Source organism: Chrysoperla carnea, chromosome 3 (genome assembly GCF_905475395.1).
Source record: "Chrysoperla carnea chromosome 3, inChrCarn1.1, whole genome shotgun sequence".
NCBI lineage: Eukaryota > Metazoa > Arthropoda > Insecta > Neuroptera > Chrysopidae > Chrysoperla > Chrysoperla carnea.
In genome coordinates, this window is record NC_058339.1 from 38,337,402 (window position 1) to 38,352,774 (window position 15,373).

General features: G+C 28.7%; 1 protein-coding gene across 1 annotated transcript; it reads left to right on the forward strand.

Moving 5' to 3' along the window:
• The first annotated feature begins 4,745 nt into the window (after positions 1-4,745).
• Positions 4,746-13,953, forward strand: LOC123295463 (leukocyte elastase inhibitor-like). Its single transcript, XM_044876829.1, has 4 exons — positions 4,746-4,935; positions 10,735-11,074; positions 11,325-11,769; positions 12,210-13,953. Exons 2-4 carry the CDS (start codon positions 10,756-10,758, stop codon positions 13,126-13,128), a joined length of 1,683 nt encoding a protein of 560 aa, XP_044732764.1. The 5' UTR covers positions 4,746-4,935; positions 10,735-10,755; the 3' UTR covers positions 13,129-13,953.
• Positions 13,954-15,373: the final 1,420 nt, after the last annotated feature.

Genomic DNA, 15,373 nt, shown 5'->3' on the forward strand with positions numbered 1-15,373 from the left:
TTTTCCCTGGGAATCTCTCCAAACTAAACATTTTTTTTAAACATAGCTAATAAATACACTCTCAATCAAGTCACCTATCAAACAAACAAAATTTAATCAAAATCGGCCTATCCGCTTAGAAGCTACGATCCTACAGACAGGAACTTAAATACACAGATACGCACGTCAAACTTATAACACCTCTCTTTTTGCGTCGAGTTCTTTCAAATTAATCGGCAAAATTGAAGCAAATACCACATGCAGACTCTTAGATACACAGATACATCACTTTCAAACAAATCGAAAAAATTGGACCAAGTGATGGAAAAAATAAATTAATGTGAATCATCTCCATTCAGGATACAAAATTTATGATCTAATTCGTAACGTTGATTCAGTAACCACAAAGATGATCTTATCCGAAAATATGAAATAAATGAATGATTCCGCGTCGAGCACATGCCTCGATCGTGGGATTTATTGTTATTTTATTAACTTTACTTCTTAAAAAAAATTATTTTATTTAAGAAGAAAAAGTAATTGATTAAAATAGGTATTGGATAAATTCGATCTTTAAAAAAAAAACAATAAAACATGATTTTATCACAGTTATTAGACGGTAGTTAATTAAACACTAATATATTCATAAACCAATAAGACCATTAAAATAAAATTAATCAATAAACCTATTGTTTTATTTGAGGAAAATCCAGTCATGCCCGTCAATAGTTTATTTATTAATTTTAATATGCGCCAATACACATTTATTTCTGAGGGTATTTTACCCTCAATAACGTTAATGAACAAATTATTTTTTTAAATTATACTTACATTTAAAAGTCAATTCTTGTAGCTCAGTTTGTTAAAGCGGAACCAATTCCGTCCGCGGTATGCCTAGGATAGCGGGTTCGATTCCCGTCGTCACAACACAAATTAATATAATTAATAGTTGTGATGGGCTGGTGTAGTACATGGTATATGCATGAACTAGGTGCATTCAGCCTCTGAAAACAATTGAGGAGCTGATAAATGAAATTATTAGCGGAAAGGTGGTAAAACACATATATGGTATCACAATGGGCTCTATAGCCTAAGTGTGTCCTTCGTGGACAGCCAATATAACCTAATCTAACCTAACCTACATTTAAAAACTAAGAGAAGAGGTTTTCTTGAAATGGGGCCTAAAAATTATAAAACAATTTTTAAATTTAATCGAAAAACTGTGCAGTTTTCAATGTCCGTTAGCTAAACTGATAATGAAAATGCACTACTAACTCCATCTTTTTATATAAAAGTTTAATGTTGTATCTAAAAATTATTTTATACTTTTAGGTACACAATACAATAAAATGTTTACAGACCTTTAAAACTCTCCAAAATCTGTGAATACATCTTACTACTCATTTTTGCCGCTTATGTACCTATAAGTACTTCAAAATAATTTATCAAACTACAAAAAAATCTTGTACAAATAATGTAAATTCTATAGTGTGTAGAAATTTTTAAATATAGTTAGTTTTACCTACACTGACGAAATTATTTAAAAGACCCTAACCATTTTCCAAATTTAATTTTTACCGTTTCCTAATCTGTTTCCTAAAAACACACATTTTTATAAATTTAGAAAGCTCGAAATTCGATACAGTGATGTTATCTTGAAATTGACTCTAATTTCAGTTCGTGATCGTTTGGAATGGTCCGCCAAATCATTTTTTCAAAGTTTTGGATATTGAAACTTTTACACATCAAAAACATTTGAAAATCAAAATTTTATACAAATGAATTAATTTGTTATTCTTATTAACAGAAAAATTTTGTTTTTTGGAAGTCCTTTAACTTTTATGGCATTATGGGCTAGTTACCTATATCTAACTATCTATTTTATTATTCCTATCGAAATTAAGTTTTTTGTTGCTTGATGTGTAATTTTAAACCAAGGATATTAAAAAATTGATCAATGTTTGTTTTTATTTGGATTTTTTAAAATTACCTCAAAAATTTTAGAATATGGATTTTAAAAAAATTCAAAAGTTTTGCTTATGCGAAAACATGCTAAAACTCCGGAAAAAATCTCATTAAAAAATTAAATTAAACAATTTTTACATCATTGAAAAGATTATTTTTACCACAAAACTAAAACAATTTAAAAAATGACGTCAAATAATTATATCTTTAAATTAGGGTAAAAACAATTTCCTTCCCATGCGGGATCACATCAAAAAGGGTAAAATCATGATACGCAATTAATGAAAGTTGGAAAAACTCACATTTGAACTCCAGACTCAACAATATCGTGGTTTATCTTAGAGGTATTTCCTTTTTTTATAAAAAGTTATCGTATTACGTGCTTTAAATAAAATATTTAATGATAAGTGAAAAACAAAAATTTTAAGTAATATTTTATTCCTCTTCCCTATTCTAATTTCCAAATTATTTTCCCATTCAAATCATTTGAATGGATTTTAATATTTTAATTTAATTTTTCCTTTTTGATTAATTTTGATTAATTTTGATTAATTTGATTAATTGAATAAAATTGGATCCAGCAGATGTTAAATTGATCACTACTATTCCAAAGAATTAAATCAAATAATATGCCTAAAAGAGACCTAATCTAATCTTCGGAATTTCCAATAGACAATGAACATTTTGGCATCAACATTCAGACATGCCAAAATTTGCCTTCAAGCAACGTAACTTTTAAATATGAGTTAAGATTATCAATCTCTCAAATCACTGCCCGCCCTTCAAAAAAAAAACAATATTATAGAAAAAATATATAAGAAGAAATCATTTTACGTCATTTGAATTCACTTTGTAAGATTAAAAACCTGGAAATTATTGATTAAATTTTAATTTCCTCCCATATGTATAAATTCCTTAAAATTACGTGATATAAATTTTGCATTAACTCATTACAGGAAAGACTTCAAACAGGAAAGACTTCAACGACCAAATGACCCTTAGCAGATATTTCTTAATTTCACAAATTAATATCTTTCCTATCGAAAAAATGTTATCCACATTGGTGCATGTGTACATTTAAATACACACCTGATTTTATTCCCTTCCATGATGAAGACAGGATCCATTAACCATTAAAATTAATGTAGGTGGTATTACCAAAAACGGCTAAAATATTGCCACACATGAAGGTGACCTGAAAATTCGATTTGTGGATTAGAAAATTCGTAATCTGTGCCACAAAAAACATAAAAATCAATGGTTCTTCTAAGTATTTGCATTGGCATTACATCTTATAGACAGAAGGCTAAAATATGACCATAGCTAAAGAAAACCCGAAAATTCTATCTGAATACTAAAAAGTCGTATTCTACGCTACAAGTAACTTGCATACTTGTCTTATGGATTCAGGCAAAATATCTGTGCGTGGGTAGCAAAGAGTATATTACGCTACAAGGGCGGAAAGTTTGAGATTGGACTTCGCTTCTCGCATCATATCGCGCAATGCAGGATTCTCAAACTTTCTGCCCGTGTGATGTATACTATTTTAGAAAATAACTTACATAGTCAGTGGCTCTGGCTCATTACATAGCATTCCTCGTAATAACGGCATTAGGACAAAACAAATCACAGGCTATGGATAATACAGAGTGATTTTGGGAAAATTTTGCTGTACGACAGCCGGAAGATTAAAATAGAATTACGATAACGGACTTAAATTATATATTTCAGCAGGCATTTAATGGTTTGATAGATATTAAGAAACCATAGTAATTTGCAACAAAACTGTTCAAATATATGAATGACTTTGATTATCATTTAAATCCTACCCCCTTTTAATAATCTAGTTATTCCATAGATTATTCCTGCTTTTTTACTCCTGATTATGACTGCCATATTAATTGCTTGACTTGATTATTGATTTTCCCAATGGATAATAAAATTCTAGGCATGCAAATAATCCTTAGAAGTTTTTTTTTTCCAAATTAACATTAACCAGAAAATCCTCCATTCAATTCAATTAATCTCACCATTTCAGTCTTATTCATGACTGATAGAAAAGACCGTTCTTTTTTCTATGAAAAACAAAGCGGAAAAAAATCTTTTTCTACGAAAACGAATTTTTATACTAATTTAAAATGTCTTATAGCAACGGAGACATAGTAACATAATAAATCATCCGTGGTTAATTTAAATTAAACAAGAACTGACTCGTTAATAATAGGTACCTAAAATGTATCAAATTATTTTATATGATCCTAATTCACAAAATAAACCCTTTCTAAAAGAGATTAAGAAAAAATTTCCTTTTATTAACGTCAATTAAAAAAAATACGGGATTTCCAAAATTCCTTAAAATACGTGCCAAAAATCAAATATACATTCAAAGTTCACACAGAAATGCAACAACGATGGACCTGCACTTAAAATTAATTCTGATTCATCAACCTCGCACGTATAAAAAGTGCATTACCAAAAAAAAACAAACCAATTAACCTGATATGTATCATATTACCCCCATTGTAATAAATGCATTTATCATGTAAACGCTTATGTCTACACGAATAAACAATTTCAAAATTCTTATCAACAAATTATAACGAAAACCACGTGTGTTTTTACGTACGTATAAAATTTAATCATGAGTGGATTCTTTTTTTCCCAGTTTTACAAACTATTTTTATTTATTTTAAAATTAAAAATGAGAATTGTATAATTGGAAGGGGAAGGTCAATAATATTCGCTTTTTATAATATAATCTCTCCAACATAAATATTGTTGTATTGACAATCTTCATCAGATCAGAATCGTCTGCAGAGGTTTTAGTTACGAGTTTATTGATTACGTTTGCCATATCTTTTTACAAACATTTATTGATATCCAACAACTAATATTAATTAGCCGAAACAGTTATAATTAAGTGCCGCGAGCTAAATTTAAGTGAAGTGTGTTTTTAATTTAAATCAAGTTTGAAAATTGTTTTATTACAAAGTACGTATTATAAATTAAATAATTTTATTAATTTATTTATTTAAAAAAATCTTTTGTTGTCTCCAAGTAGATTCTCTTTGAACAGTAAAGGTCAGCCACATTCATTTTATTGTTGTTTTATTTTTTAAATTATTATTTTTTCTTTACTTTTCAAAGTTTACTTTTCAACCTTTATCAAGCCTCTTGTTGAAAATCAAATTAAACAAAATGTAAAAATCAAAAAGTTAAACAGAAGATTGATTCAGTCTTACTTTAAAATAAATTTAAATAAGTAATTCTCTATTATATCCAAAAATTCTTTAGTGTTTCATATTTAACAGATTACATAAAAATAACTGCCAAAGTTAGCGGTAATATCTGAATCAAAACTTACCGGCTTATATGGCTACATAGCTACATTACCTTGAGTTTAGAGTCTTATTACATTGACTTTAAAGCTAGACTTTTCTTGAGACAACATTTACTGTAGAATTATCGTTCAACGGTGTCCTATAAGGCACTGGTTATATGTATTTCCTACGAGCTGTATTGCAAATCGTTGAACGATGTTTATATGGTCCGCACTGTTGTCCGTATTTCTTACGACGATCGTGCAACGAGCTTGATTTAGACACTGCTTACATGGATTTCATGTGGATTGTGCTACTACATGCAGCTGAGGAATACATAAAAACAGTTCTTAACGGTTATCGCGTAGACATTTGCAGCAAAGTCTGCCCCAAATTTAAAATTTATTACACTATACTTTAAATAATTTTGGAACCTATATTTCAAATTAACATTGTTAAAATCTGTGCGACAGTTTGAAAAAACATCGCAACTAATCTATACAAAAATGATCTCCAATATTGTGAGATAAGCCGGCAATTATTAAGTATTGTATATACCAAAAAATACGAAAAGCATAAAGTTATTCGCTCAATTTTGCAGGCTTTAAAATAATTCTTATACCTGTTCTGGCGAGTTATCCTTATTGAAAAGGCTGCTTATAAGTATATTCATTAATTATCTAAAGATGGTAGCATTATTCAGTTTGAAGCCAAATTACTTCAAACCTATATAATGACTGAGAACACACTATAAAATTTTGTATACGAAATTCTTAAAAGAAAGTCTGGCACCATCAGAAGTTTTTGCAAGAATTTCTGATGGTTTGCGCTTTGTGTCTTATTCACTAATAAGAAATTCGTATAGTGTGTTCTCTGTCTATACATCAATTAGTGCCAGGGAGTACACATACATTAAGCAATGTGTATAAGAAAGATACTATTAGATGCTTTTATTGCTACTGTTTACAACCATTCAAGGAGATATCTAATAGTATCTTGCTTATACACATTGCTTAATGTTTATGAACTCTCTCACACTCTTTGATTTACTAAGGGAAATGATTTAAAAAACACGCAGTATATTACTCATACATAGCTCGCTTTTTTTTAACAACTATATAAAAAAATTAATAACTATTCCTATTTTTATTATATATGATTATTACATTTTATAAAAATTTATTTACATAAACCGGTTTTTGCACATTTTTGACATGTTATTATAACCCGTAAGCTAACAAAGCTAAAACGGTAAGAATAATAGCCAAGAACAGTTGTAATTTAATGTGAAGATTGATTTTGATAATTATACTAAATGACAGTTTTTGAGCATAAAATATCAAAAAATTTATTTTTTTTAAATTGTCTCTCTTTTAAATTATTTTAGCACTCTATATATACAGGGTGCTTTTTAAGTAGACATATGCTTGAAACTCGATAAATAAATTTAATCGAAAACAATGCTTCAAACGAAAAATGTTAGTTTCAATGGCACACATCTTATACCGGCATCGAATTCGATTTAAGTTTTCAGGTTCAATTAAAACCTCACTCTGATTTCGAAAGTTGTTCTTTTAAAAAAAATAAGATTTAAGTTTAAGTTAAGGTTTTTTTTTGTAAGGTTGATAGGGAAATAGCCATAATTGTTGTTATAATATATTTCTTAATCGCTGTTAGTGATGACCGAACAGACAAAATTCTGCTCTAGCTTTTCGCATACTTATAACCGCGTAGGATCGCACTTTACAATTGCATTGTTACTATTTTTAGTTATTTTTTTACAACTGTGCAATAAATTTAATATTTAAATACTTTTACCACCCACAATGCAATTGCAATTCAAAGTATCACTTATTGTATAATTTATAATGCATAAGACAATGTTGAGTATTCGATCATTATAATTTATATTATGATTTCCTGTATTTTATTAAGATACATATACTATGAGTAGTTTATAGCTAATTTGTTCGCATCGAAAGTATTCTAGGTAATAGGAAAGCAGATAGCTGCTTACTGCTCCAAGAAAATATCTTTAGCTAGGTATCAGGTCGTTCTTCACCTATCTGATAACAAGATGATACATATTTTTTACAAAATTTGATTGATTGATAAACACGCATATGACAGTTTATCTAACGAAAAGTGTTCATGGCTATTTTTAATTACATTAATTTTAACCAATTTTTTCCATGAACGGTTTTTTTTCTGACAAGCCTTTACCATTATTTCGTAATTAAATTATCTTTCTTCTGATACCAATTTCAATTGGTTAACAGATCGGTACATACTTACCTGTTCATATGTATGATCAGATCTACACCGATCTGTTAACCCATCGAAATTGGTATCAGAAGAAAGATAATTTAATTACGAAAATGTTGGTATACGGTAGCTAGCAATAAACTTTTCATGGAAAAAATTGATTAAAATTAAGTTTATTAAAAATAGCCATGAATACTTTTCGATAGAAAAACTATAAAAGGCGTATTTATAAATCAATCAAATTTCATAAGAAATATGTCTCATCTGGTTATCAGATGGGTCCAACCTTATACCGTCCTGTACTATAAGACAAAAAAGAGACGCATAGTTTTCGAAATAAAAATCTTGAAAAGTTAAAAAAAACAATATTCGATTTTAAGGTGTTATGTTTCAATTTCTAGGGAATTCGCTTAACTAACTCAGCTCCTGCGCTAAGAATTTTTTTTCATTTTCAAAGTGCTGTAGAATTTTTTATTGATAGGACCAATTTTGGGCTCAGGGCACCCATTTTGATCAATATCTCCGATTCTAGATGAGATAAAATAAATCGGTCGGTGGCAAAAGTTGGGAAAGTACTTTCAGCCATTCGCAAAAAAAAATCAAAAAAACTTGCCAGGCGACTAGCTTAACATGAAAAGTATCAACTAGTGATATAATCATATTTTATAATTAATAACAATCTAATTAATTAATTATACGTATAAAAGTATAGTATCTTATACAACAATTAATTTGTAAAGCTAATGATGAATTTACATAAGTTAACAGTGGGTGTGGAATGTTATTATTGTAAACATATTTATACGTATCTTTTTAAAATTTAGATAATAATAACCACCTACAATTCTTTTTATAAAAATATTATTTCCTCGTTAGCTAATTATAGGAGTGAAGAATTCTTTTTATATTATTTTGAATACTTCAATTTGTTGTAATTAATTTACTAAATAGTCTTGATCGCTCATTTGTGACAACAAGAAATTGTATTCTCCATTGACTAGGATTGCCGATTTTTAAATTATGAACAACATTTTAATCAATAATATAACAAGTGAAAAGAAACTATTGACTGAGTTAATTGTTGAAATACCATGTATAGACAGTGTTGATTACGGAATCGTTTGTTTTTTTATCTCATGTAAGCAAAGAAAGATAGCCACTCTTGGATAGCCACACATACATACATGGCACACACACATAACTGATATTCACATATAATACATACTAAACAATTTACGCCTAATTTGCGCTCTCATGGATAACAGTGATGTTTTGAAGAAATGTTTCAAACAAAATTGTTTATTTTTTTATACGGAACATTTTTTTAATTTAAACTTTTGTTATATTCCTAACAGTTTACAAGACCTAATTGACCTATGTTGCTCATTTACGAATTCGACCTCACTTTTTATGTCCCGAGCACGCAATAAAAATTTCAGCTTGATATCTTTTTTCGTTCTTGAGATATCGTGTCGAGAGACAGACAGGTAGGCAGACGGATGGACAGACAACCGAAAATGGACTAATTAGGTGGTTTTATGAACACCTATACCAAAAATTTTTGGCCAGTTTAAATTTATATGCACATAAGCCACTGCTGCCTTTTTGAAAAAATTTGGAGAAGTATAGTTCTTAGATATATGGCAATGATCTCAAGCTTTGGATATGCAAATTTTTCGAAGAAATTGGGGTTAAAAATCTGTATATAGGATCAAAATTTGATATAAAATGTATAATAAGTGCAAGTACCTTTTTCGAATGAAAAATGGACAAGTTTCCAGATGTCCCTTAACTGTTACATTAGAAGAGCGCTGTGACATACCTATATTTAAAATTCCTTTGAATTTGACACCGCTAAATTATGAATTCTAGAGAATGTCTCAAGTATCTGTTCATGCGCCTCAATAACTATACAATTGGCCAATGAGACATAGTAAAGCGCTGAACAGTTCTCTACATCTTGTCTAAGGTTTAGACTTAAACCTTTGGTTTCAGGCAAGCGTGTAGTAGGGAAACCCTATCTATTTATTTATATATAATCAATCTCAAATAAAACCCTATATTTAAGTTACATCACGAGTTTTCTTAATGATGCTCTTCAATTGTAACAAAAACAATTATGTTATTTAATTGTTTTAAAGTTTAAGGTCAAGTTTGTCACAATTTTTTTATAATAAAAAAATATGTATCAAATCATTTCGAAGGTTCTATTTTTAAATAATTAATCCTAATGATTATATAAGACATCAAATATTACTTTATTTACAAATTTTAGTCACGATTTTCGTATTTTTTTATCGTGAACAATTATTCATATTTGCCCAACACTATTCTTTTGAAATAGGTGCATAAAATTTCATGACTAATAAATTGAATTATTGCCAATACAAATTTAACGACATTTCATAGAAATATATCCCTTTAAAGTATTTGCATATTAATTTATCCTTAATGACTTAAATAAATATTGGTCTTGGATATTCCAAATTAATAATTATTTCCGCTGTAAATTGTCATGTCGCAATGAAATTGTCTCATAAACTAAAATTAAATATGTATTAATTTTTATTTCACACATTTACTTATTATTAAAATGGAAATGATTTTGTTAAGACCCACCTTAGTTTCCTATCAGAAACACGAAAATAAACCCCCCACGGCATGTTAAGTATCTATAATATATTACATATTAGTGTCTACTAAGCTTGCACATCAAAATTTAATTTCAAACAAACAAGACTTCTCTGTGGAACAATTTAAAAAAAGTTTATATGATACATATTTATGAAGAATAGCAGTTACTACTATTTCCGGTATTCTAAAGATTTTAGTACGGAAAAATTTATACTCACGGAAAATTAAAAACTTATTAATTAAAGTTCCGATAAACAAAGCCAAAGCCGTTTTCGCGCAAATTCAAATTTCAATAATTTTTGACATTTTTCCTCTTCCAGAACTATTTTAAGCCAAATTTATGTCAAAAGTTAATAATTTTCTAAATCATTAATCGAACATACAATGCCTTTTACATATTTTACACGTACCAGCTCTAACTTCATAGACATCCAAAAACTATTAAATTTTTTGGAAATTCCAATTTTATAACTCTACGTAGATTTCAGATAATAGCTTGTATTAAAATAATTTTTAATATATTTTAAAAGAATTTGGTCCAAATTGATTAATACAGTTTTTATTTTTACAGATAAATCATTCACAAGACAAAATGGGAACATTGTTAAATTTGTTATTAATAATGTTGATACCAACAATAATGGGTCAAGATTTTATATTTCCTGATGACGACATGTTTAAACAATCGAATGCACCAATTTTGCCACCTTTGGCATTGGGTGCAGTTCCGTCAATTCGACGTCCAACTCAACCGATTCTAAGTAAATCACCGGTAAATCAACTTAATTCAAACGGTCTATCTGATGGCATTAACACACTTGGTCTACAAATTAACAATGAACTTCACATCGGTCAAGAGCGTTCATATACTCAAGATCGTCCGGTTGTTTTTTCACCATTAAATATTGCAGGTGATTAAAAAAAAAATTTATTTGCCTTCACAGAATAATTTACGATTTCATTAATTTTGATAAATTATAGTTTTGTGTAGTAGTATAAGCAAACGTTATAACATTCCTGTTCTGACAATTGCATATTAACAAAGTATATCGCATGATATTATAATATGATTTAAAATTTTGGGACAATTTTATTTTTTTTGTTTACTATTTAGACACATTTCAAATTAATTTCTAACAAATATCTTTTAAAAATTTTCAGAAGCGATATACATGTTATTGCTTGGTGCAAATGGACAAACTTACAACGAATTATCAAAATTTTTGGGTATAACTGATTTAAATAATTCACAACGTTGGCATGACCAATTTGGACAAGTATTACAGAGTTTTGAAGATCCAAATCCAGATAGTCCAAAATTAACAGCTGCCACTGGATTATTTGTGCAAGAAGGTTATCCCATTCGAAATGAATATCGTGATATTGTAAAACGTATTTATAAAAGTGACATTAATAATTTAAATTTCATTCGTTATCCTGAACAAGCTAAAAATTATATTAATAATTGGGTTAATACACGTACAAATGGAAAAATTCAACAAATTTTAACAGAACCGCCTCCAGTGACAACAAAAGTGATTCTTACTACAGCATTGTATTTTAAAGGGGCTTGGGAACAACCATTTATTCAAGAAGCTACCCAAAAGTAAGTTTAGTTAAAATTTAAAAATAAAATAAAAGATAATTTCTACTGCAATAAATTTTCCTTGAAGCTTAATTAGACATTCACTATCAGGCTTTTCTACGAAAAAGAATATGGCATACCAAGCCTACAAGTTTGATATTAACTGTTTTATAATACTCAACAGTTAGCACTTAAATGAAGACTACCATTTTTCAAAAACTAATTCTAGAATAATATTTATAAATTCACAATCCTTCTTTTTTCACTGTAGAAGTGTGTTGGGCCCATAACCTCTAACATTTATATACATATTATTTTTATAAAAGCATTGACAGTATCTTTGCGCTCTTTCCTTCGCACCTCCTCGTCTTCCATAGCGAATTACAATCAAAAATTATCTCTTACAAAAAATAAAAACTTTATATTTAAACTATATCTAAATTCTTTATTTTCTATTACAGGCGACCATTTTATCCGTATGGGCGCAAAAACAAGACATCAGTGTTGGTAGATATGATGGCTAATTTTGGACAATTTCGTTACATTAAAGATAAAGAATTAAACTGTGAAATGATTGAATTACCATACAAAGGAGGTACTACATCCATGCACGTCATAGTTCCAATGAACTCTGATCGTGAAAAATTACGTACCTTAGAAAAACGATTAACACCAGATATCATTAATCGTTTAATCGAACAGTCAAATATATCCGATAGTTTAATTGTTTTCCCAAAAATGCGAATAGAATCCACCATGGAGCTCAGCTCAATTTTATCGGATTTAGGCATTCAAACATTATTCGATCCAAGTTTATCAAATTTAGGTGTATTGTCACCTGGACCCAGAAATGAAATTAAAAAAAATGAGGGTACGTTATTGTCCAATCGTTTTGGTGATGAAATCAAAACAAATTGTTCTCATTTCTTCGAACAAAATAATATTTTACCAAATTGTATCGATCAACTTCCACAGCCAGTAAATAACTACACAAAAGTAATATACAAACGATTTGGTTCAACGATTGGACGCCGCTTTGCACGACATTATATTAGACGAGAACATTCTTTTTCGTCTGTTCATAGAATCAGTAAACGTCAAACTGGAAGATCTATTGACGATGTACGAAACTCCGTTAATCAAAAAAGCGTAAATCCTGGATTATATGCTGACGAAGTTTTACATAAAGTTTATATTGACATCAATGAAAGTGGAACCGAAGCTGCCGCTGCGACTGATGTTACAATTACAAAAAGTTTAATTCGTACAGTGCGATTGGATCATCCATTTTTGTTCTTTATTCGACATCATGCATCAAAAATGATTTTGTTTTGGGGTTCGATTAATACTCCTGTTCCCAACTATCCAGTGGAAAAATAATTTCGTATCTATAATTAAGGAGATGTTAAAATAATTTACGTATTCTCTATTTCACAATCTATGTTCGACGAATAATACGTTTCCTTCATCATCATAAGTTCCTATCTATTTTTGTATTAGAAATCGATATTGCAGCTATATATTCGATAGAAACAATTGAGTCGAAACTCATTCTAAGTCACTTTCTACATGAAATCCATTTAGTTAACTTATTCCTTGAAGTAAGAAGAATGTAAGTCAATATTTCCTATTTTTGTCCATTTAATGATGAGTAATTATTTCCAATCAAGGACCTGTCTCCTCTGGTGTGACCTTAGCTTTACTTTACACATGCATCAACATAGTTCGATTGAAACTCCAAACTTAAATAGGAAGTGACATTAAAATTAGCTTTAATAGGGTAAGATCTTTACTTTTCCCCATCAACATTAAGGATAGAGTAGTAACACGTGTTACAGCCGTGGACATGATAATAATGCCATTTTTAACCGCAATATTCCGCGAAGATAATTTATTTATATATATCCATAAATCGAATGCAAATTTATATAGAAATTTAAAGTTTAAAATTAATAAATGTACGCTACATAGTTATTTCACTAGTCATAAAACACGTACTAGATTTCATTAAAAAGAACTCGAAACGCGTACGCATTACATTTAATAACGGAATAACCTCAAAACTTTTAACATCTCTTCAAAATAATAACTTTTTTCAAACGGTTTTAAAAATTTAAGTAATTTTAAGTCCCAAGACTTACTTTTTAGATAGCTCTAAATAATTTTCTCTACAAAGTAACGAGGTAAAATAAATGTGATCAAATTATCAGTATTCTTAGATTTTAAATTACATATTTAAGTATTTAATTTAAATTATTAAGTTAAATTTATTATATATATAAATTTTTTTTAAATAATATTTATTGGAACTTTAAATTTAATTTGGCTTTTCTTAGAGTTATTGTTAGGTATGAAAAAGAACTCATCATATGAAATAAGTTCTTTTATAAATTGCGTACCTATTTGAGAATAAATTTGCTTTAACTTTCGAATAAAAATAGCACTGACTTCAGTGATATATGAATTGTTTTCAAATTTTGAAATTCTTTTGTCTCAGATAGATACACAAAATAAGATTTTAATTGTTCCAAAATTCTTTATATTTTAGAAGATAGGCAACTGAATATGCAAACTCTTAAAGATGTCTATTTTATTCAAAAAACAAATAATTTGTCTTTGTAAATAATTATGGAACATTCGAAAATTTGAAATGATTTTTATATAATAAGATCTTTGTAATTTAATATTTAATATAATTAAAAAATTTTGAATGCATTTGTCGTATTTGCTCATTTTTCTTAAAAGACGGGTGGTTTTATGAAAATTTTTCCTGCGGTTTTCCCAAGCATGTTGAAAAAGTACGTTAATAATGCGTTATCACATTTGCCTGTGTTATCAAAAAAATTTTTCTACTTTATGACGTCATCAGAATCGAAAAAATTGAATTTTGCTCTATCACATCCAAATTTTATCCAATTTTGATGAACCAAGTATATGTAATTTTACTAAATTTGAGTCATATTTTTCAAATTTGAGATCAAAATTAACCTACCTCTAATAGATTTTCAGAATGTGGAATCCTGGTCCCGGAATTAAGCACATTAGTGATAGCTAACAAAAAATTGACATCACAGCTGAAAAGAATGACCCAAAATTAGGGGGTTTCAAAAAAAATTACAATAAGATCGGATCAAATTTGCCTGTGTTATCTAAAAAATCGAATTTTTTACTTAATGACGTCATCAGAATCCAAAAAATTTAATTTTGCTCTATCACATCCAAATTTTATCCAATTTTGATAAACCAAGTATGCAATCCTACTAAATTTGGGTCATACTTTTCAAATTTGTGACCGAAATTAACCTAGCTATAATAGGTTTCAATAATGTGGAGTCCTGGCCCCGAAATTGAGCACATAAGTGATAGCTAGCGAAAAACTGGCATCACATCTGAAAAGAATGACCCATGAATGAAAATTAGTGGTTTTCAAAAAAAATTCCAATAAGATCGGATCAAATTTGCATCTGTTATCAAAAAATCGAATTTTTTTACTTAAATTAAAATTTGTTTTGGCCTATTGAGGAAAATAGATAATTAAAAAAGTTACTATAGTAACTTGTAATTACTTTACATTTGGCAGTAATTTGGCAGTTTTTCCCATGCATGTGAGTGAAAAAAGTAGTTC